The sequence below is a fragment of the Sinocyclocheilus anshuiensis genome, unplaced genomic scaffold (assembly GCF_001515605.1).
Source record: "Sinocyclocheilus anshuiensis isolate Anshui unplaced genomic scaffold, SAMN03320099.WGS_v1.1 scaffold776, whole genome shotgun sequence".
NCBI classification, from domain to species: Eukaryota; Metazoa; Chordata; class Actinopteri; order Cypriniformes; family Cyprinidae; genus Sinocyclocheilus; species Sinocyclocheilus anshuiensis.
In genome coordinates, this window is record NW_015555808.1 from 844,384 (window position 1) to 866,527 (window position 22,144).

Below are 22,144 nucleotides of genomic sequence, written 5' to 3' on the forward strand. Positions count from 1 at the left end.
TTTTTTTTTTGTCTTAAAAGGTGAAAGGTGTATAGATGTAAGCTAAACAGACAATTATATTTTATTGTAAAACCTGACAAGATCGTGAAATCGAAAGTGAAAGCATCCGAAGCCCAGCTTATAACATGGCAAAAGAGGAACTCCCGTTCACAAAATTTAAATCACAAATAATACTACTGATGAAAAAGAACGGGTTGAATGTTAACTACTTTCGTTTCCATATAACTATAAACTACGATAAAAGTTCATCAGCATGCATTGATTAATAGCATGTTGTAGCGCAAAAAAAAACAAAAAAAAACGTGCTAGTGCAACCACCTGAGAAAGTTAATTGCAAAAGAGCGACCAGTGGGAAGAATGAGTCTGGAGCCCTGAATTGCCCAACTCCCTCTGTCAATGATCTAGCAGCCCCTCAGCACCTGCGTTCAAAATTCTCTGGCGCCGCCCCTGGTACATCAATGTATTTTTGAAAAGCAAAAGTTACGTTTGTCCAACTCTAAACCCAGTCCCCAAGTAAATTAGGTTATTAAATAAAAAAACTAGCAAAATAGTTGCATGGTGTCCCCACCACTTTTCAAAGCAAAGTTACGCCACTGCTTACGCATATCTCCTCCTCAAGTCAAGGGACTGAGAAAAGGATGTCTTTTTCCACTTCCTACATTCGTTCTTTAATTCCTTGGTGTTTATTGTAAGCTGTCTGCTTTTAGGAGCAGTACTGTAAGTGTATTGTTTGTATATCGGCCGTGGGAATAAAACACTGTGAAAAGTGATTTTTTTTCCCCCCTTCTCTACATGGAAAGCCCCTTCCAAATGATAAACTTAAGTTCTTTCCCAGGACTTCCCAATAACAGCCAAACATTTCATAGCAGCAGACTGTTAGCTAAAGAACAGGCTGTATCCGGGGTGAATAAAGTGCATTTCTCATAATAAGGAGACTCATCAGTTTTGTGGGATATGCTAATGTTCAGCCGCTGTCCTCCCAATTAGAATCTATTATTGTGATAACACTAATGAGATGCTGAACTGCGCTTGGCAGCATAGCTGCTTGCTCAGACTCCTTCAGTGTGACTTATGCTTATCGGCCTTACAAATATGGAAAGCTATTCATAACCTAATTGCCCTGGATTGAAGGGGATAGAAAAAATGTATCTGACAAGAGTTGTCTTGGCGAGTTACAGTACCATGTTGGTTAAAGTTTCCAAATGAGACACTTCTTCAGACAAGTCCTGCAGATCTGTGGAAAGATCAGAAAAGCATAACACATACTTAAATACTGAAAATGTCTCCTTGGAATTGCTCTGTTCCTAGATTTAAAAGCAGACTGCTCTTTAAAGTGAACATGAAATCATAGTTTCTTAATAGATTTCTTGCTGGACTTATGTGAATGATTCATTGTTGCATGTATTGTTGTATATGTATGTATGTATGTGTGTGTGTGTGTGTGTGTGTATATATATATACAGTGGTGTGAAAAAGTGTTGGCCCCCTTCCTGATTTCTTATTTTTTTGCATGTTTGTCACACTTTAATGTTTCAGATCATCAAACAAATTTAAATATTACACAAAGATAATGCAAGTAAATACAAAATGCAGTTTTTAAATGATGATTTCATTTATTAAGGGAAAAAAGCTGTCCAAACCTACGTGGCCCTACGTGAAAAATGAATTGCCCCCTCCTGTTAAATCATGAAAGAACTGCAATTAACCACATTATTTTAGAAAGCTTAGTTATATTTCACTATCCACACCCAGGCCTGATTACTGCCAGACAGCACTGTGTATATATATATATATATATATATATATATATAAAACATGAAACAAACTGTATAAATATTTAATATATTTAACCAAAGCTGATGTCATTCATAACAATAACAAACCAATAGCCAAATAGATATTTTTTCACAAACTCACATTCAGTCTGACTCCATCCAGCTGTGTAAAGCCCAGTTTTAATCTTCCAGTCAATTAAAAATTAAAACCAGTCCCTGCCCTACATTTTTTCTTGTTAAATTTCCTTTTTTACTTGTAAATACATAATAATAATAAATACACAATAATAAAAAGGTACATTTATGTTTTAAGTTCATCATCAAGCAAACATGAAAATTCTGTTATTCTTCACCTTCATGTTCTAGAAATGTTAAAGATTCTTGATATAGATATTTTTCACACAACAACAGTTCATAATGAATATGGTCTGAAAAACACAAAAGACAAAAAAATAACCATATTTGTAGTCCATATGACTTGTGCAATATTGCAAGTTATCAGAAGTGTGATGACAGACCAAAATGAAAGTTGTTATTCAACGATAATCTTTTAAGCACAGTACAAACATTAATTTCAGCCCAGACCAGATGTAATAAAAGCTACAGGCAAATCTGACACTGACTGCTATTATAATCACCATGTTAATTTATATTCAAGCTCCTCTGTTAATATTTTATGCCGTAATTATGTCTCTGATCTTACTGTAATGTACGATATAATTCACACCATGATGAATGATATCATTACAGCATGCGGTTTTAAGCTGAGATCAAGACCGAGGTCATATTGCATGTGTTAACCATTTTAACCACAGAAGAGGATCACATCATCCCATGTTGACAGCATTTCACTGTATTTTTGTGACAGGTACATTCATCTCAGCCTTCACGGTTCTGTGTGGAGCGAGGACAGACCTTCCCGACAGGCACATGTGCTGCGTTTTCTGGCTGAACATCGCAGCCGCCTTCATCCAGATCATCACAGCCATTGTCATGGTGGGCTGGATCATGAGCATATTTTGGGGAATGGACATGGTCATTCTCGCAAGTGAGTATTCCTCGATAATACCACTACAAGCACTTTTTTTTTTATTTATTTAATATTTTTGGTTGTCTTTGGTAGATAATATATATTAGCACATATGTGACCCTGGACCACAAAACCAGTCATAATGGTCAATTTTTTCGAAATTGAGATTTATACATCATCTGAAAGCGGAATAAATAAGCTTTCCATTAATGTATGGATGTTTGTTAGGATAGGACAATATTTGGCCGAGATGCAACTATTTGAAAATCTGGAATCTGAGGGTGCAAAAAAATCTAAATATTGAGAAATTCACCTTTAAAGTTGTCCAAATGAAATTGTTAGCAATGCATATTACTAATCAAAAATTAAGTTTTAATATACTTACAGTAGGAAATTTACTAAATATCTTCATGGAACATGATCTTTACTTAATATCCTAATGATTTTTGGCATAAAAGAAAAATCAATAATTTTGACCCATGCAATGTATTTTTGTCTATTGCTACAAATATACCCCAGCGACTTAAGACTGGTTTTGTGGTCCAGGGTCAAATATATGTTTTCTTGTAGAACCCAAGTGTATAACCACTTTGATACTTTTATGGTGTTTATTTGGTTTATTTATTTCTTTATAGACCTTTGCTGGATATTGATAGCCATTATGAACTGTTGTTAAACCAAATAAATTCTTAAAATAATTCTCCTTTTGTGTTCCAATAAAAAGTAAAATAATGTCTAAAAATAATTAATAAATATTTTCTAAAGTTATAAATTAATTTTAATCACACTATATGCACTTTAGGAAATCAATGCTCATGATTTCACAGAGCTCTTTTTAATGATCTCCAGCAAAACTAGAACATACTGTACATTTAAAAGGATAGTTCACCCAAAAATGAATATTCTGTCATTACTTACCCTCATGTTGTTCCAAAAAAAACTTTCTTCTGTCAAACACAAAAATAGAAAAATGTATCTTTTGGGGGTTGTTTTTGTTCATACAGTTGAAGTCAATAGTGTTGTTTTGGACTTTCATCATATAGACAAGAACAGTTAAAACATCCTTCAAAATATCTTCTTTTGTGTTCTGCAGAAGAAAGGAAGTCAAACAGGTTTGGAACGACATGAGGGTGAGTAAATGATGACAGAATTTTCATTTTTGGGTGAACTATCCCTTTCACATGCGTAGTAAGTGTAGAAGATGACAGGATTTCAGCAGTCACCCTGCCGTGGGCCATAGTCAGCTCCGTTCATGTTCAACCTCAAATCTTTTTCACTCCTTCTAATATCACCTCCGCCTTCCAGGGCTGTAGAAGGTGCCAGAATCCTTTGAACAATGACTATTAGAGCGGTCTGGTGGTAGGAGTGCATTGAAAGCTCTGCAGTAATTGTTCTGTGTAGGCGGACGAAGCAACTCACAGAACTTTGTCACATGTTTTTCCTGTGGAACGTTTGTACTGTCATTGAACGTTTAAACACATATGATTCAAAATTCTAATCTATTATTTTTTTATTTTGCTATTTCACAACCTTTTGGATTGAAAGTCTCTGAAGGTAAGTGAACCTAATATTTGACTTTTGTCTTGTCGCAACTTATAGTCAGACCTGTCTCAAATATTATAAAACATAGCCTGCAAGCATTGGCCACATATATACTGCAGCTACACTGCACAAAAATGTGTTTTGTTATAAACGCAGTGTTTCTTTGTTTGCAAAGTTAGCAACCTCAATATCGTCTAGGAGTATAAAGCATTTATCATTAAATATAAAAAATGTGAATGCTTGGAGGCAGCAAATGCTAGATATAATACAGTCATGGTCAGAATTATTGGCACCCTTGGTAAATATGATCAAAGAAGGCTGTGAAAATAAATCTGCATTGTTAATCATTTTGATCTTTTATTTTAAAAATTCACATAAATCTAACCTTTCATTGGAGAATAAGAATTTAAAATGGGGGGAAATATCATTATGACATAAATGTTTTTCTCTAATACACATTGGACACAATTAACGTATATTTCATTGTACACATGGGGTACTTTTTATCCCTGTGAGCACCAAACCCATCTTGAGTGTTTGTTGCTAAAAAGTAAATTTTTTAGTTACATCTGACCATAGAAGCCAGTCCCATTTGAAGTTCCAGTCGTGTCTGATAAAAGATCAAAATGATTAACAATGCAGATTTATTTTCACAGCCTTCTTTGATCATATTTACCAAGGGTGCCAATAATTCTGACCACGACTGTATAACACAAAAATATTATTATTTTAATATTAGTTTCTTGTTCACAGACATGAGACGCATCAATAATGCCATTTTTTAACCTAATAAAAATAAAATATTTTATTATAAACAGAATGCAGAAGAATGCAGCATATGTTACATATTAAAGTCACTATTTTAATATATTTTGAAATGTAATTTATTCATTTATTCCTATTTCTTTTTTGTACAAACTTAAATTCATTCAGTTATCCTGACTCATCTGAATCATCTTCTTATTTTGGATCTAAATTTCTATATCTGGTTCTATATCTCTATCTTGTTATGGCCACAGAAAATTATTCATATATAACGCAAACAGACTTCCATTTTACAAGATGAAATTAAATTGTGACAAAACGTTCAAGAGTTGTGTCGCATTAGCTCATTTGAATTCAATAGAACTGTACAAAATCTCTTACAACTTGGATTTATTTCTTTTACTGAGCTTGTTGCAATGCATTATGAGTTTGCCTTTTCCACTAATGGATGCAATATGGCTAAAACAAAGTATCTTAGCATAATTAAGTTTCATACTTTTATACACATTTAATGATATATGTATATAACTATTCATAGATATGAGACGCCGAAATATCTCTATAGTTATCATTATGCCAAACTACGCATTTTTTAACAGAATGATCATTTAGGGCATTCATTCTTGCATTTAAATGTTGATTGTCAAATAATAGTCAAATCTGCAGTGTGTATGTAACCCTTATAAAATATTACTAGTGAAAGTAATGAATAGTAATGAATGTTACTAATGAAAATCAATCTAAATGCAATAAAAACATGGTAAAATCCTAAATAGCATAACACAATAATATATTTGACACAGGTCTGCTGTCCTCACAGTTTGGTCACTCATCTCAGCCCATTATCACTACGCATGCTGCAAGCTTGGCTTCTCCCATTCTGTTTATTCTGATCCATCTCGGATAATGTGCCTCCCACCACTTGCCATCTGCCAGTCTCCTCTCAGTCTGTTTGATCCACTTTTTGTCCATTAAATGCCAGTAGAACCATAGCGCTCATTAGAAAAGAAGCTTTGCAAAAGTGCGACTTCATACAGAGACTGCTACAATGCACCACTAACTCCTTCAGTCGCACAAGCCCTTTGACATGATCTTTCAGCAGCCTTGCCTTTGAGGCTCAGCAGCCTTGGAAGACAGTTTAAAGTAACAGTTCACCTCAGAAAGCATAATCCAAACCTGCATGATTTTCTTTCTTTCATGAAACACAAAAGGTGTATTTTTGAACAATGTTGTGGTGACAGGATCTGAGAAATGAACAATGAGGCTAATATAATGAGATTAAATAAGGAATAGTGGAAATATAAAAAGTATACGATCATCTAAAGTCATACAGTAGCTTTGTGGGCTCTTAATAACCTGAATCACTGAGTCAGTGAGAGTCAGATCAGTTCTATTTGTGAACGAGTCATTCAGACCAGTTTTGTGAACTGGATCAACTGATTAAATGAAGAGATTGGAAAAAAAAAAAAATCTTTTTCATTATGCTGAAAATAATTTTCTTTAAGAAAGAAAGTCATTCGGGTTTGGAATGCCGTGAATATTAACAAATAACTACAATTGTTCATCCCTTTAACTATATTTACCTTATAAAATGTGCAGTACAGATTACTATGGCTTGCATGCAAAAAAGAAATGGCTTGTTATTTGAAGCTTGGGTCTTGATCTTTTGAAAGCTTTAATGCATCGAGTCATCTGCGTTTAAACCTGTTATAATGCAATGCTATAAGAAGGTCATGAGTTATTAATCTATTCCCATTCTACATCTCATTATAAATACTGGAAGATAAAGCAAAACTGGTGATATTTCAGTACACAGATAAGACTGCTTCGCGAGCTGAACCAGTGCTCTAAAATGCAAACCCCACTAGACGTTTTCAAGGCGACATATATATGAAAACCGAACTGAGTCACCCCTCCAGACGGCCCACTGACGACATTCAGTATTGTTGGCGAGGAGACGGTTTTTTTTTTTTTTTTTGGTTTGTTTGCTTGTTTTTTAATATTTAGGTATGCTGGGTATGCTTTCAAATCTTCTTTAGGCTTTCTGTAAGAAATAAAACTGTTGTTTGGTCACTCGGTTTATAAATATAAAATAATCAAATAAACAATAGTTATTTTAGTATTATTTATATGCTATTATTTATTATTTTAAATTAACTTTTATTTTTATATTTTCAGTTTTCATTTTAGTTCAAGTTTCAGTAATTTCATGATGTGCTTTTATCATTTTTTATTAGTTTTTTTAATATTTCTATTTATCATTAATTTATTTTTATTTCAGTTTTAGTATTTTTTTTTACTTTACCTTAAACTTATTTTATTTCAGTTAGTTTCCAAAGCAACATTTCAAATTTTTTAAAAAGTGTTTTCATCTAATATTTATTATTTTATTTTATTTCAGCTTTATTTCAATTAACAAAAAACATTAATAATAGTTCACACACACACACACACACACACACACACACACACACACACACAACTAAAACTGTCACCCTAATTTCCTTTTAAACATTTATGCTGTTATAATACAGTGACAAAAAAAGACAAAAAAGGTCAAATCATGTGATAAAGTGATAAAATGGCAGATATTTAACCATTCAAAAGTTTGGAGCTAACACATTTTACTTTTAATTTACTTTTATTCAGAAAGTATGCATTAAATTGATGCAAAAGTGACAGTAAAGACTAGGGCTTTCAAAATGACTGAAAAACGAAATTCGAATTTTCTACTTAAATATGATCAAAATTCGAATTATATTCGAATTTAAAAGGCATTTACATTTCCAGTTAGGGGGGAAAAAAGCTTTTGGCTTCTCTCCTGAGGCCACAAGAGGGCGCATCGAGCAAAATATTATGCACGTTTCTTCAAAGTGTAATAAAATAACACGACTATCTTTGAAAAAAGTGCATAATGTTTCAAATAATGTTTATAAACCATATATAATTAATAAAGCTACTTAAACAAAAGCTACAAAAAAACAGCACCATGCATGTATGTATAGTTTAATACAAAGGACTGAAAACCAATCACAAAGAGTAGGCTACTTTCTTCATTTAAAAACATGAGATACAGTGGGATGGGGAAAAACTGCCATAACGTTTTTAGACATGTTTTTTAAAAGTTGAACTTGCATTAATTTTACATGGCTTTCTAAACATGCCGCTCTCTGCGAGACGCGAGCGAGTGCAACGCTGATAGATGTCCCTCTAGAAAATGCGATCAATATGCTTTCTGTGTGAATGGCTTGGTTTCGGTTTTGACGTAAACAACATCTTCCCCGCATTGATTGTTCTCTTTTTCTGCAATATTTTGAATGAACAACGTAGCAGCGCCGCATCTAGTGGGTTCAACTGGATAGGCTAACAAAAGCATTCAAATGCAATCAATGACACGTACATCGTCATCGCATCTCGTGCGCCACTGATAAGGCTTTCTGAGGGCTGACGCAGACCTTAAATTCAAATGCAACGTTTTTGCATTCGAATGTGGATTTTTTTTTTTTTTTTAATTCGACGAATATTCAAAATTCGATTTTTTTTTTTGACAGCCCTAGTAAAGACATTTAAAATGTTTCAAAATATTCATATATCAAATAAATGATGGTTTGCACAAAAATATTTAGCAGCGCAATTTTTTTCAGCATTGGATAATAATAATAAATGTTTGAGCACCAAATCATATTAGAATGATTTCTGAAGGATTATGTGACACTGAAGACTGGAGTAATGATGCTGAAAATTCAGCTTTGCCATCATTGGAATAAGTTACATTTTGAAATATATTAAAATAGAAAACATAGAAATTGTAATACTATTTCACAATATTACTGTTTTTACTGTATTTTTTATCAAATTAATGCAGCCTTGTTAAGCATAAGAGACTTTCAAAAACAAAAAAAAATATTGCAGGCCCCAGTAGTGTATATATACAGAACTAGCTGTCTTGTGAACTCTGATGCCCTTGTACTTTCAGGCTACAGGGAGCAGGCCACCCCTCAGCAGCTCTGATTGCTGTCCTCCAAACCTAATCTTGAATGTGCACCTTTCTCCTGTGCTGTCCGGCCAACACGAATGGGAGCTTTGAGACGACCCCCACATGGCCTGGGAGATCCAGGGGTTGATCACTTGCAGATTCTCACCCCAACTCCTGCTACTTCCTGTCAGGTACTGCATTCAGGGCACCTGACTGTTGAGGGACAGCAGAAGAGCATGAACATCTGTGAATATCTCTAAAAAATGTGCCGAACACGTCCTATACCTGTCAGGGAAAACCGATCTTAATCGTACACTTTAGTCTTAATGTATGTATTAAATTGACCAATATACACTACGGACATTTGCAGTTTGTAAAATAAATATTTGTTAAAAAGCTTTGAGGTATCTAATGAAGTAGCTGAAAGAATCTTAAAGGAACAGTTCACCCAAAAATGAAAATCTGTCATTATTTACTCGCCCTCATGTCTGTTCATATAAAATAAAAATGAAATCGTTTTTGAACTATCCTTTTAATATTTTGCTTCCCACAGAGCACTATGAATGCCTATTACACTGAATATTTATATGTCATGTGCATTACAGTGTATCCAGTATTTCTTTATAGTGTGCTGTGTTTATATTACTCAAATTAAGCCTTATAAAGCAGAAAGTGTGTATTTATGTGGTTTTATAAAACATACATTGTATTCTGCACGAAATACCTCACCTGTTATTGTTAATCTATTAGTCTTAAATACCCGGAGACCATCAGCCAAAAGCATAACCTTTTTGTCCAGTAATTATCTTGTCGAGTTAAACAGCCAAGTATTGGTGAATCATGGTAGGCCAGTTGCCATAGTGACTGGCCACTGTAATCAACCCATGCGTAGGGTATGAAATAATGTAATTAAGTGCGAGTTATTTTTATGTGACCGACATAAGAGAAAGGCACGGGGCGCAAATTGAAATAGTCAAAACACTATGATTTAAATCTGACATTGAAAAATTAACCAACAATTGCAAATGACTGCAGCAACTGAGCAAGCAGAATTTGTGCTCTTGCTGAGTGTTCGATATATTCCGAAAAAAATTTAAGCCCCTAAAATGAGGTACTCTGAACTGGTTTATAATTTATTACTCACACTGAAGAGTCTCACATTTTGTTGAGTCTCTTTTTTGGATGTTATTAATAGATATTAGCTGGTCTCTGGTGTGAATGTGTGCTGTGAATGTGTTTGAGGATTTGTTGTAAATATGGACAGAAAGTGAAGTAGTTGTGTGCTGTTGTGTTTAGTGCTGCCTTTTAAATAGAAACAACATAATCCAATTCCAAAGGCATAAATATAGTACAGCCAAACATATGTTAAGCACATTTACACAATGATGCTGTCACATCTCCATAAATGTCAGAGGTACCATATCTAATAAATTCTGCTTTTAAAAAGTGTCATTTTGGTGTCTTGTTTTGTTCTCTAATTACAATCTAAGAAATATGTATTGTGAAATTGTGTTTTATTTATATCAAAATCATCTTCTAACTACCACAGACCATCAGAACCAACAAGTTGTAACCCAGTATTTGTTTGCCTGGCTTAATTCCTGCTTTGCATTAGGTTTCAAGTGCATATGACTGAGTGCACAATTACATCCTGCTTGAGGGATGGTTTTAATGATAGCTGTGAAAGACTTGGGTTTAGTACTTCTGTCCAAAATACTTTAAATTGCATCAGGTGAGCTGCATTTTTAGTTATCTACAAGCTGCTCAGAAATTGATAAACCTCTCCAAGTCTGGATAGAAAAATAAAAAAAAATGGGAAAGAATCCTGTGTGACTTTCCAAATGCCAGGTTGTCTTACCATAAAAGTAGCTCTTCACTACACTGAATACCGAAGTGCTTTAAATGCTAAATGTTTGATGCTTATCATGCCAATGATGAACAGTAATAGATAAATGATTCTTATCTATTGTACTATCTATATACGTATGCCAATACTATCAACTACAGGCAAAATAAACTGAAAATGGCTTTTCAAAAGTTTTTCAAAAGAATTTAGATTGTTTTGACAGATTCTGTTTTCATACCAATTTCGCTGAATCTGAGTGTAGTTGAGACAAAATCATCTTAGAATATATCTTATAATTCTTAAAATACTTAAGAATTTTTGCATTACTCTCCAATGAAAAATACCCTGAAACAATTAAAAGCAACACTGCATGAGATATAAAGAGTTTTTTTTTTCAAAGGAAATCTGTCTATCATCTATCTATCTATCTATCATCATTTTTTAAATGATTTTCAAACAAGTCTTACCAAGGCTGCATGTATTGGATAAAAAAAAAGTCATATTGTAATTTATTTATTTTAAATTTTATTTAAGTAATTTGTTTGTAATCCCAATTTGGATTTTGACAAAATGTGTAGATTTGCCGTTGTGCAGTAGAGCACTTTACATAACAGATCAAATCTGTCCCCTGAAAATCTACCATAATTTTTTTCTGCTGTTTTTCTCCCTCTTATAGTGTTTCTGGCTCTAGGGTTTTCTCAGACTCTGTTTCCAAAGCATAATCATTTGCCTCCAAATAAGGCTGTTCCTCGTGCAGTTGGGCATGTATTCTATCTTCATAGGCCTTTTCCCTGCATTCCTCTAGTCTCGCTGGTTTTTCTCGCCTCTCGTGATAAAACCACCCAAAGGCACTTTGAATAGTTTCAGTAAACAATTTAATGTCATGTGTACAGCCTCGCTTGTAAAACCAAACACTTTCATGATCTACATGCCAAACAAACTGTTCTGTACCATGAGGACTCTTGTGAACCATACTGAGCTGGTTTACAGCTGAGGAGAGATGGGTAAATAAAAAGATTCTGAGGTTTAAACTAATGTACACCAAGAACATATGCTGCACGACTGGCCCCTATCTATATAGACTTCTTTAATCACTCCCTGTCCACAAACCACTATGGTGCCACTGTTCCCCCAAAAAGGTGTCAAGCCTGAAGAAGCAACCAGCTGCACTAAGACTAGGCTATTTTAGATGTCAAGCTCCTCACGTATTAGACAAGAGTGGGTGGTTGCAGTCGGGGGAGGAATACTTCCTGCATCACCCAAACAAATGGGGCTGAATACCTCACAGCTCAATTACCCTTTCTCAACATTTCTCATTGCCAGAAAAAAAGTTTTAACATTTTAACATCTCTCATTGCCAGAAAATGTCATAGCATAAACTAGTTTCCGCCCCTAGTGCCTGTCAGAAGTGTAACATTACAGTGCAACTAAAGTGAGCAGTTTTCATGCCACTTGTTGCCACCAGTATGAAAGACACTGTTTGCAGATTTACATTCATGTTTTCACAAAATTATGAAAAGTTTTGCACGTTTAATGAACCTAATGTGTTATACTGCAGTATATCTTCCTAGGATTGTTAGTTTAATAGAAAAGATTTCTGTTATTCCTTTAACAGCCAGCAGATGGCGCACTTAGATTAGCACTCATTCTACATTTGCTTACGACGTAAAAAACAAAAATGAAAGTCTCAAAACAGCTGTAATAATATTATATGTATTATAATTAATGTTATATTTTATTTAAAAAATTATAACAGGGATCATTACTTCCAGTTTCTTCCTATCCACACGACGCACCCGCACATCCTCCTGACTACCAGCTATGGAGTTTTGTCCACTGTAGAGGACTGATTGGATGTTTCACCGTGACCGCTCCCTCTCTTTGGTCTTTAAAAATGGTTGACATTCATTTAGTGATCAAATGTAACACCCTAATGAAAATATGATAATATTTTGTAATTATCATTTAAATCTGACTAATTGACCAATTGTTTGTCATAAATCAACATCTCAGGAAAATGTTATGGGGTTTCAAATCAAAATATGACCTGTTATGAAACAGGACATCAATTTCATACATGTCCACTGTAGAGGACACTAGGACTTAAAGCATGTTTATTACACATTTTGGGAGACACAACAAATGAATAGAGAAAAAATTATATATCAATATTCCTATTAAATATTAGATATTATTATGAAAATCTTGCTAATTATTACTGCCATTATTGCACTTATTTGTTCATTCTATGTTGCCCCAAAAACACATTAATATGCAAATTAGATACAGTTTATAGATACATTGTATATAATGGAAAAACTCGTTTATGGCCATTTTACACCCAAGAAAAATGTTCTTTCAAAATATCTTTCATAACATAGTTGAGAATCATCTTTATATAAAGTTTGGTATAAAAAAATGAAAATTGATTTCTGGTTAAAACAAAAATCCCACTCCTTTTGCCTTTTCATGTCTATTCGTGTATTTTTTATATATTTTTTTTAATCAGGACTTTTTAAAGTCCCGATGTCCTCTACAGAGGACATGGCATAACATATGAATAAAATATCATTTTTCAAAAATTGTATTTTTAAAAAATTTTCTTATGCTCTAAACAATGTGATGACATGACAAAATACTAAATTCACAAAACTGTTTTTTCCTGGTAGTCAGGAGGATATATGCCAATAAGACTTTCAATCATCCACTGAGTATCACACAAGTCAGCCAAATAAAAATTTGAATGCCAAAATTTATAAATGGCTGTTTGTGTATTTCATATTTTCGCATCTATTTTGATATTTGCTCATGATGTTAGGCTTCTGAAATAAAAACAGATGACATCATAATATGTTTGCAGAAACTACCGAAAGATCTCTTCCATTCCCAGACTGTCTTGGTTGCCGAGGAATGCAGGAGATGCAATCTCTATGAGATCACAAACGAAAGCATTTGCTTCTCTTCAGAGCATTCCACAGGTCCATAGGGAACTACACTAATATAAATATACATTATACATTGCATTGGATAGTTGTTCACCATCGACTGTATGTATCCTTTCGAATGATTGCTAAACTCGATCTCAAGGCAATGAAAACATCAAATAAACAAGGACAGGTAAGACAAACAAACAGCTGGATGAGAGAGAAGTTAACAGAGGATGACATGCAATTTGGATAGCTTATTAATAATATAATATATGTGATATTGTTCCATTATTTGCCTTGTGGCGTTATAATTATATATAATTATATTTTAGATGTAGGCGGTATTTAAATATTTATTTATTTAATTATTTTCTGTAAGGCCTGTCTCTGTGTGTGTGTGTGTCACATTCTATTGATTAGTCCAAGGTGTAGAATTAATGAAAGCTCTTTATTGATTTGTCTCATTTTCTGTGAATCAGTCATGATTAAATGCAAGATGACTGCAAATTTTATCTATTAAATGCTGTATTTATTTCAATAATCATTTACCTAAGTTATACCTATCAGTAAGACAGTATTCACTTCTTTCTTACAGAGAATAGGCAATACTATACTCTTTAGTAAATGACTAAAGAGTTGCCAAAATTCTAGTGTCTTATTATCTGAAGTTTGACTTATGACTGAATGTATTTTTTAGCACTGTGCTTTCTGATGCCGGTGCTTTGTGGGTAGAATATTGCTGTGGGTCAAGGGCTTCATACATTTTTGAATGTTTTTTGCTGTATGGTCCTTTTTATTAGTATAGTTGTGTGTGTGAGGCTGGTGGGCGGTTGGCTTCCTGACTCTTGAACATGGCTTCACTCACTCCAAGGTCCCTGCTCCCCAGGCTAATATTTCTGAGGCTCATTGCCAGCGGTGTGACTCAGTCCAAGTATGACTAAATAAGGAAGTCCAGTTTATTCGAGAGCAGAAAACGAATAATAAGCTGCGTAACCTCCACTATTTATTTATGCCATCAGATAAAAATTGTTTTGTTTGTTCAACCTCTGCTGCACCATAGGCTAATAGCCTACATCTGATCAGGTCAGGATAGATGGATGCCAAAAATATGTAACCACTGCACAGACTGCTGGTCTGTATTACTGACTGAACCTTTATCTACAATCGAGGAAATCATTTGGAAAAAAAATAAAAATAAAACATTTTTGGATAAGCATTAGACTATGTCAGTGCAGAGACACTAGGTGGCGACTATTCACTTTGAAAGAACAGAACTTGCTTTTATTATATGGCGTTATTTCCAGCATTCCAGTTTGATTAAAACCTTTGAGGTGTTCCTATATCATCATGTAACCTACTTTTTGGCGTTTATCTTTTTTATTTACGCCAATGTTGGCAATAATTCAGATGTCTGTTTGAACATTCATTTGTTGACCATTTATTTAATATCCTGCAAGGCATAGAAAGCATTTATTTCCCTAAATATATCTTATGATGGCAGTTTTTAGAGAAATTCAGCATTACAAGACTTGCTCACCAATGGATCCTCTTCAGTGAATGGGTGCCATCAGAATAAGAGTTCAAACAGCTCATAAAACAACACAATAATCTACAAGTAATCCACACGACTCCAGTCCATCAGTTAACATCTTGGTAAGTGAAAAGATGTGTATTTGTAATTAACAAGGTCATCAAGATGTTTTTAACATCAAATGTTTTTGCTTCTGGCTAATACAGTACAAGTCCTCTATCCATAATATTGCTTTCTCCAGTTAAAACATCCAGGTTGAACTATGCCTTTAATTCTTATGGTTTTGAATTAAATGTTCAATTAGAAGAAATTGGTAAATTGTTCAGGTCCACGTACAAAGTAAAATAAAGAGGAAAATGACAAACTCTGTACAGAACTCATTATATTTTTCTTTTAAAACAGAGGTGATGACATCCGGAAGTCCTTATGGCAGCCTGTTTTTACACAAATAATCTGAGAGAAAAAATAGGGATGCAATAATAATAAAATCCAGACGATACCGATAAGCCAATCATTTTTTTTTTATTATGACTGACAACCAGAAAATGGTCAATATTATAATTGCATACTATTTTGTCTAAAAATAAAACATTAAAAACTAACATTCACAGTGAATCACAGTGTTACAATGTAAATTATTATTTTTTATACATTTTAAGATTTGTAAAAGATTGCATTTATTAATTATTAACGCTTTTTTAAATCTGTAATATCACCAGATATCCCTAAAAAAAAGTCAAACCATGCGTATTTTTGACAAATTTGTTCCTGTTAAATTGTACAACCAAGCATAATAATAATTAATTGCCACATTGACACGGCAAACATTCAGCAGGGTTGAGCTGCAAAAAAAAATTGTCTTAAAATATAGATAGTGGCTGATAGATAGTAGATAGATTGGTTGTGTAAATGTTTCTTGTGCAGCAAGGCCTTGACCAACATAATGCAACAGGGTCAAAAGTCACCGGTTTCAGAGATTTATTTCCTTAAAGAGACAGAGCACACTCTGAAGACATTTGCACATTTACACAGCAATGAACTTGGCTTACATTACAATGAACTGCTATATCACCAAGATATGGAAGGTAAAGCCAAACAAACAAGAGGAGAAAAACAATGCAGCTACATTTAGTGTTCTTGTGCAAAATATAACAAAATATAAATATAAGTATGCGTATGACACCACTAGAAATTCCCAAAGTTTTTGACCTCTCACAAATATGGCATGAAATGTAAAACATCAAGGGCAAGAAGAAGGACTTGGTCAGTTTTGTTTGTTCTCTGTAATACAGCACCATAAACAGCAGGGGAAGCCCTACTTCCATTTTTTTAAGCTTGTGTAGGGAGAAAGTACATCTTACTTTAAGGTTTAGTAAAAAAAAAAAAAGTAATTTGGGGAGAATAATTAAATCTGAAACCTCTTAGACCTGATTAAAGCTGCTGTAAGCATTTTTATTTACATCTCTAAAAGCAAAAATATTGTTGGTTTCCAAACTGGTCCCCTTTTTCTTTCATTTTCAGGTTTGTGACACACATCTTGTGATAGATGTCATTCCTACACTATTATTATGGCAAGAAGTATGTTTCTTGAAAGTAGCCATGTGTTAACAAATATTGGAGATATTTTTCTCTCTCTTGCCTAACTAACTGCAGTTTTGGCTGTTTACGCTGCCAGAAGAGAGAAGCGTTATTTCTCCTAGCAAGTGTTTAATTGTATAATTATTTATGTTTTAAGTGGATTTCTTAGGGATCTTATTTCATATATTATTATTAGACTTTTTTCTCTCTTGGCTAACTAACAGCAATTTTGTAGCTGATTACAGAACCATAAGAGAAGCATTATTTCTCCCATAGTCAGGTTGTGAGGACAGTTTATGTGCGGTAGGCCTAATAAAAAATCACTTAAAGCAGCTATGATTTGATCCATTTCATTTTTCCTACCCATTTTAAGCATGTTTAGGGAACTGTGGCTGTGGGACAGGGATTTGAGAAATGTTTCCACACCACCCCCCGTTAACCTTTTGTCCTCTCTGTTCCTTTTGCATTCGTAAAAGGTCATTTATAACAACAGCAAAATCTCATCATAAATAATGATGGGTAAAAACAAGTGGTGACATTTGGTTGGAGGCCTCTTGATAACCCCTCTGCCTTTACTGTGACTGGAGTGCGTCGTGTTGACGTGTAGGTCTGCCCTAGGTGTTCCTTGCCCCGGGCTAAATCAACCACGACTAATCACTGATTGCATTTATGCTGGTGTCAGCACATGGTTTCCATACTGACCAACAAATTAGTTTTTATCTCCAGTGATATTTTGCTTGGAGCATTATCTCATTGTTTGGGGGTATGCAGGGATAGTTCATTTGCATGGCAAATAGTCATGCAAACAACAATCATCTCTCTCAAACATGATGCGCTCTGAAGAGTGGCGAGTCAGCATTTGGAGGCATTGCATCGAGCACTGCCTTCAGGCACTTTTCAAAGGAAGAACAACATTTCTTAAGGCTCTCGTGAGCATTCGCAATGTTTGAACTTGCATGGAATGGTTGAAATTTTTGGTCAACAGATGTGCGAGTTAAGGTGACAGTCTGTATTTAAAAAAAAAAATGTTATTTTACCTTGTACAAAAGTTCTTATTCTAACTGAATAGACAACGTCACCATAGTGACTCCAAGATTAGTTGGAGCTTGCAGCCCTTACAGTTTTTTCAAAGACAAAAGTTAGCCAAGACTGTGTGTTCAAAGAGAACTTGAAAACATACCACAAATTACAGATAAATGGGAGCCACTTCCTGAGAAAAACCTTGGCATGGGCTGGGTAAAAATATAAATTTCCAATTAATCATGATCTTCATTTGAACAATTCCGATTTCAATTATTAAAATTGCACCACACTTCCCATCCTACAGATGGGACAGTGTTCTGCTGAAATGACTAAAGTCATACCAAGGACTATAAGAAATAGATATATTTTTTAAATCGTTGTAAATTTAAAGAATAGAAGAGTCCACAGCAAAACTAAAATGATAACGGCACAGCGGATCATTGGAATCTCTTTCAAAACTCCTTTTTCCAGCTGATGAATGATAAAAACAATTGAGAGCCAATCAGAATCCATCATGCTCTAAAGGGCTCAAGCATTTAAAGCAGTAAACGGCAAAACTGCAGTGCACGCTTACAATAAACAGATCGTTATAGTTATCGTTCTTGGTGTGAACGGGCCTTTACTCCGATTTTACTCACTACAGATTCAACAGCAGGGACATGGCAAAAGTAATCATATTTTTAATGTCATAGTTACCAATGTGTCATAGTTGAGAAAGTGAGTTTGCAGTCTGTTTTGAGAATGATGCAATAAAAATGACTTTGTACTTTGGAAAACGACTTTCTGTTGAGTTGTTCTCACAGGGTCGCATGCAAGAATGTTACCAGTGTAGTGAGATTCACAAAGAAATGGTTCTTATGAGCCGCGAATCAGAATCTTATTCATGAATCTTAGGCTTATTAGCGACTAACACATAGCGTGACTGGTAGGGCCAGATCTTATTTTTAGCAGGAGTGAGACAGAATCCTGTGGGAGTAAATTCAAAAATGAATCGCAAACTTCTAGCTTGATTCCCAAAATGAATGACGCTAATGAGTCATTTCTTTCTTGTAAATCAAAAACACATGGCGCACCTAGTGTAGAGAGATTCCTGAAACAAATGACTTGTTTTAATGAATAGCTCAAAAGATGAGTTACTGGTTTAAATTAGTCCAAAACACTCCCCTGAATATTTTACAGCCTTAACAGAGAGAATAGACAATAAAACTGAAATGCTGTTTACTCAAATCAATCGTAATCACATTCAATCAAAAGTCCGAACTGAATCGAGAACTTGTGAATCATAATTAATTGGAAAATCTGTGTCAATACCCAGCTCTACTTAGGCACAAAAATGGCGATTGAATTTAAGGCATGTCAATATGAAGAATGTAAGTGTAAAGCACAATATAAGACCATCCACCAAATGGGATCATTTGTTCTACTATAGGCACTCGGTATAAATGATGTATTTGAACACTACTTACATTATCTTAACAGGGTAAAAAAAAAACTATAAAACATCTAGAGGTCAATTTGATTGTTATAGGTTTTAAAATGTGGATTTTTGTTTCAAATAAAAAAAAAAAAATGAAGAAAACTAATTCTGCAGCATCTAAAAACAATATATTAAAACGATCACATTGAGTAAAACATAGCTGCAAGGGTTTTACACTTTTCCGTAACACTAGCATGTTGAAAAGAACGCACATTAAGAGAGTGTTGCTTTAAGATTCACCTGTCTTTTAAAGCACTAGCTGCAAAAATCCTATTCACACATGTTCTGAACTAAAACACTGGCATTTACACTATATGTACAGCATCTACAAGTTTACAAACATACCCACTCGTTTTAAAGGCCATTGCGGTTGGCATTTTTGTTTTAACTTTGACCATTTTTTGGGGGGGGGCGAGACGGGGCGATCGGTTAGGATACCTTTAGGGGAACCCAGCGAGGTCTTGAACTGTAGTGCAGGCGGGAGAGAAGATGGAATTCTTTTACTCTAGTGGAGGTTTAGGAGCTAGCATATTAGAAATAATGTCTATGAGGTGGTCTAGGCCGTAGTGGTAGCCGTCCTCTCTGTTACCCTCCACCCAGGTGGCCCTGTGGCTCAGCTCCTGCCCCTCCGGCAATGGAGTAGTCTTCCCAAAGTCTATCATCCACACTTTTGCCTGCTCCTGTTTGTCATGGACGAATAGTAGAGAACTGCCAATCACCTGAACACAAGAGATGGAAAAGTTACACACGCACGACATGGAAATGTGTTAAATGTCAGAGTCTGTTCCTTGCGTTTCGCATCTTTACAAGACTTTAAATGGTTCATCACAAATCCATGTGGAAACATGACACAATAGACACAAAGATCCTGTTTCCATTGTATTTGTGCAGCAAACATACGCTCACTTATTAAACAGCTATAACTGTGCCCTGTTTTTCCACCATACAGTTTTTTTGGTTATCTAATAATGCGAATAAACAAGGCTCTGTGTTTGCATAGCCTGTTCTACCTCCTTAGAGTTCAGACAGCAAAGTTCTGACACCGACCATATATTAAGTGTATCTAGCATATTTGTCTTTAAACCCCATTAAAAGAGGTTGTGTAATGCTTTGCATACAACCAAGTTGCTATTCTGGCTTTCAGCATCCAGTGTAATCAGATAATTACTTCAGAGCTGGTCTTTGCATAGATGTTGTTGTGTATTATTATTTTTCCACATTTTCACATGCTCTTATCACATGGGTGGATAAAGGGTTGCATTTGTAAGTGTAGCTAATGTGTCTTAAGATGATAAACAAAAGAGTGATTGTTTACCTCGTGTGTTTTGAAAAACGGTGAAATTTCCAAAGTGTCCCTGATCTCTTTTAGTCGGTTCAAATAGGAATGCTGAGGGGAAAAAAACAAAGTGTAAGTGACTATAAAACTATAAAAATACAAACAAATAAGTGTGACAAGTATTTAATCTGAATAATATTGTCTGCATGTAATAAAAAATATACAATGTATTGAGAAAATAAGACTTTTATTTTCATTAAATCTATTTATGGGTCAAAGAGGAGGCATCTCATTTTGGTGTCTGCATCAAATTAATTTTTTAAAAATAATTTTATATACATAGAATGTATACTGAATGCAAGTAAAGCATCTACTTTAATATTTCAAATAACTTTTGTAAAAAAAAAAAAAAAATCAAAATATGGGTGAAACCTAGTGGTTTGAAGGATATAGTGGCAAATATTGGTAAAGATTTAAAATTACAATTGATTAGTTTTGGGGGGCTGCAATGTGATCCATAAATAGAGCCTTTTAAGGTCATCTAATGATTCTTGTTCTAAACATGCCTGACAAAAAATTTTGGTATATAAACTATTGTTACACTGAATGACATTTTAGTAGGTGTCTTTTGTAAATCGTGGTAAAAAAAAGTATGATAGTCATTATTTTTGTTAAATCTTTGTGAAACTTGTATTGTTTTGATGCTTGAAATTGTATTTTACAAAATATTGTATTTTTATGAAGAAAAAAATATATATATATACATATATGTGAAAAGGGGATATCAAGATATGTTTTATCCTTTTTTGAAGAGTCCAACTTATGGAAAGTTATTTAAAAATGTGTTAACACTTTACAGTAATGTTCTATATGTTAACATTAGTTAATTGCTAAAATTAAATATAACTTTCAGCATTTATTCATCTTGATTATTGTTAATTTCTACGTTCTAATACATTTTTAATATTTAGAATTTTTAAACTAACATTATTTAAAGTATGTAGCATGAGCAGTATTTATTTATTAAAATGAACATAGATTTATACATTCTAATAAAGTTGTTGTTCAAAAAATATGTTTATGTACATGCAATAAATGGAGGAGAAAAAAACATTTTTAAAGGCGAATTTTGGTGAATCACTGATTTCCTCATGTATATTTGCATACTAAACAGATTTAAACCAACATTTCAGTGTCTCCCCTACATGAGTCATTACTTATTAATGTGCTATCAGATCATACAGTACCATGCTCTGTTCTAATTTACACCACAATAATTACATTAATTCAGCATTTAAATCGGCGGTGGTTAATTACACATTCATTGTGGAAATAAAAGCAAGTTTATCTGTAAAATCGAAAGCACATTGATTTATCAGATGAATCACATTGCATTTA

The 22,144-nt window shown here is 34.0% G+C and overlaps 2 protein-coding genes across 3 annotated transcripts in view; one reads left to right on the top strand and one right to left on the bottom strand.

The window, feature by feature from the left end:
* Window positions 1–9,569, top strand: part of LOC107675050 (protein stum homolog) — a 22,461-nt gene extending 12,892 nt beyond the window's left edge. The window contains exons 2-4 of one of the 2 annotated variants that reach the window (XM_016469239.1): window positions 2,644–2,823; window positions 4,351–4,359; window positions 9,089–9,569. In XM_016469239.1, the coding sequence (XP_016324725.1) occupies window positions 2,644–2,823; window positions 4,351–4,359; window positions 9,089–9,123 (224 nt within the window). In that variant the 3' untranslated portion in view covers window positions 9,124–9,569. The remainder of the gene's footprint in view (window positions 1–2,643; window positions 2,824–4,350; window positions 4,360–9,088) is intronic. The other variant, XM_016469240.1, reaches the window with a different exon arrangement.
* Window positions 9,570–19,585: 10,016 nt separating this feature from the next.
* LOC107675080 (inositol-trisphosphate 3-kinase B-like) overlaps window positions 19,586–22,144 on the bottom strand; it is a 30,776-nt gene continuing 28,217 nt past the window's right edge. The window contains exons 7-8 of the mRNA XM_016469288.1: window positions 20,786–20,857; window positions 19,586–20,189 (exon numbers count right to left, since the gene is read on the bottom strand). Coding sequence (XP_016324774.1) covers window positions 19,971–20,189; window positions 20,786–20,857 — 291 coding nt within the window. The 3' untranslated portion in view covers window positions 19,586–19,970. The remainder of the gene's footprint in view (window positions 20,190–20,785; window positions 20,858–22,144) is intronic.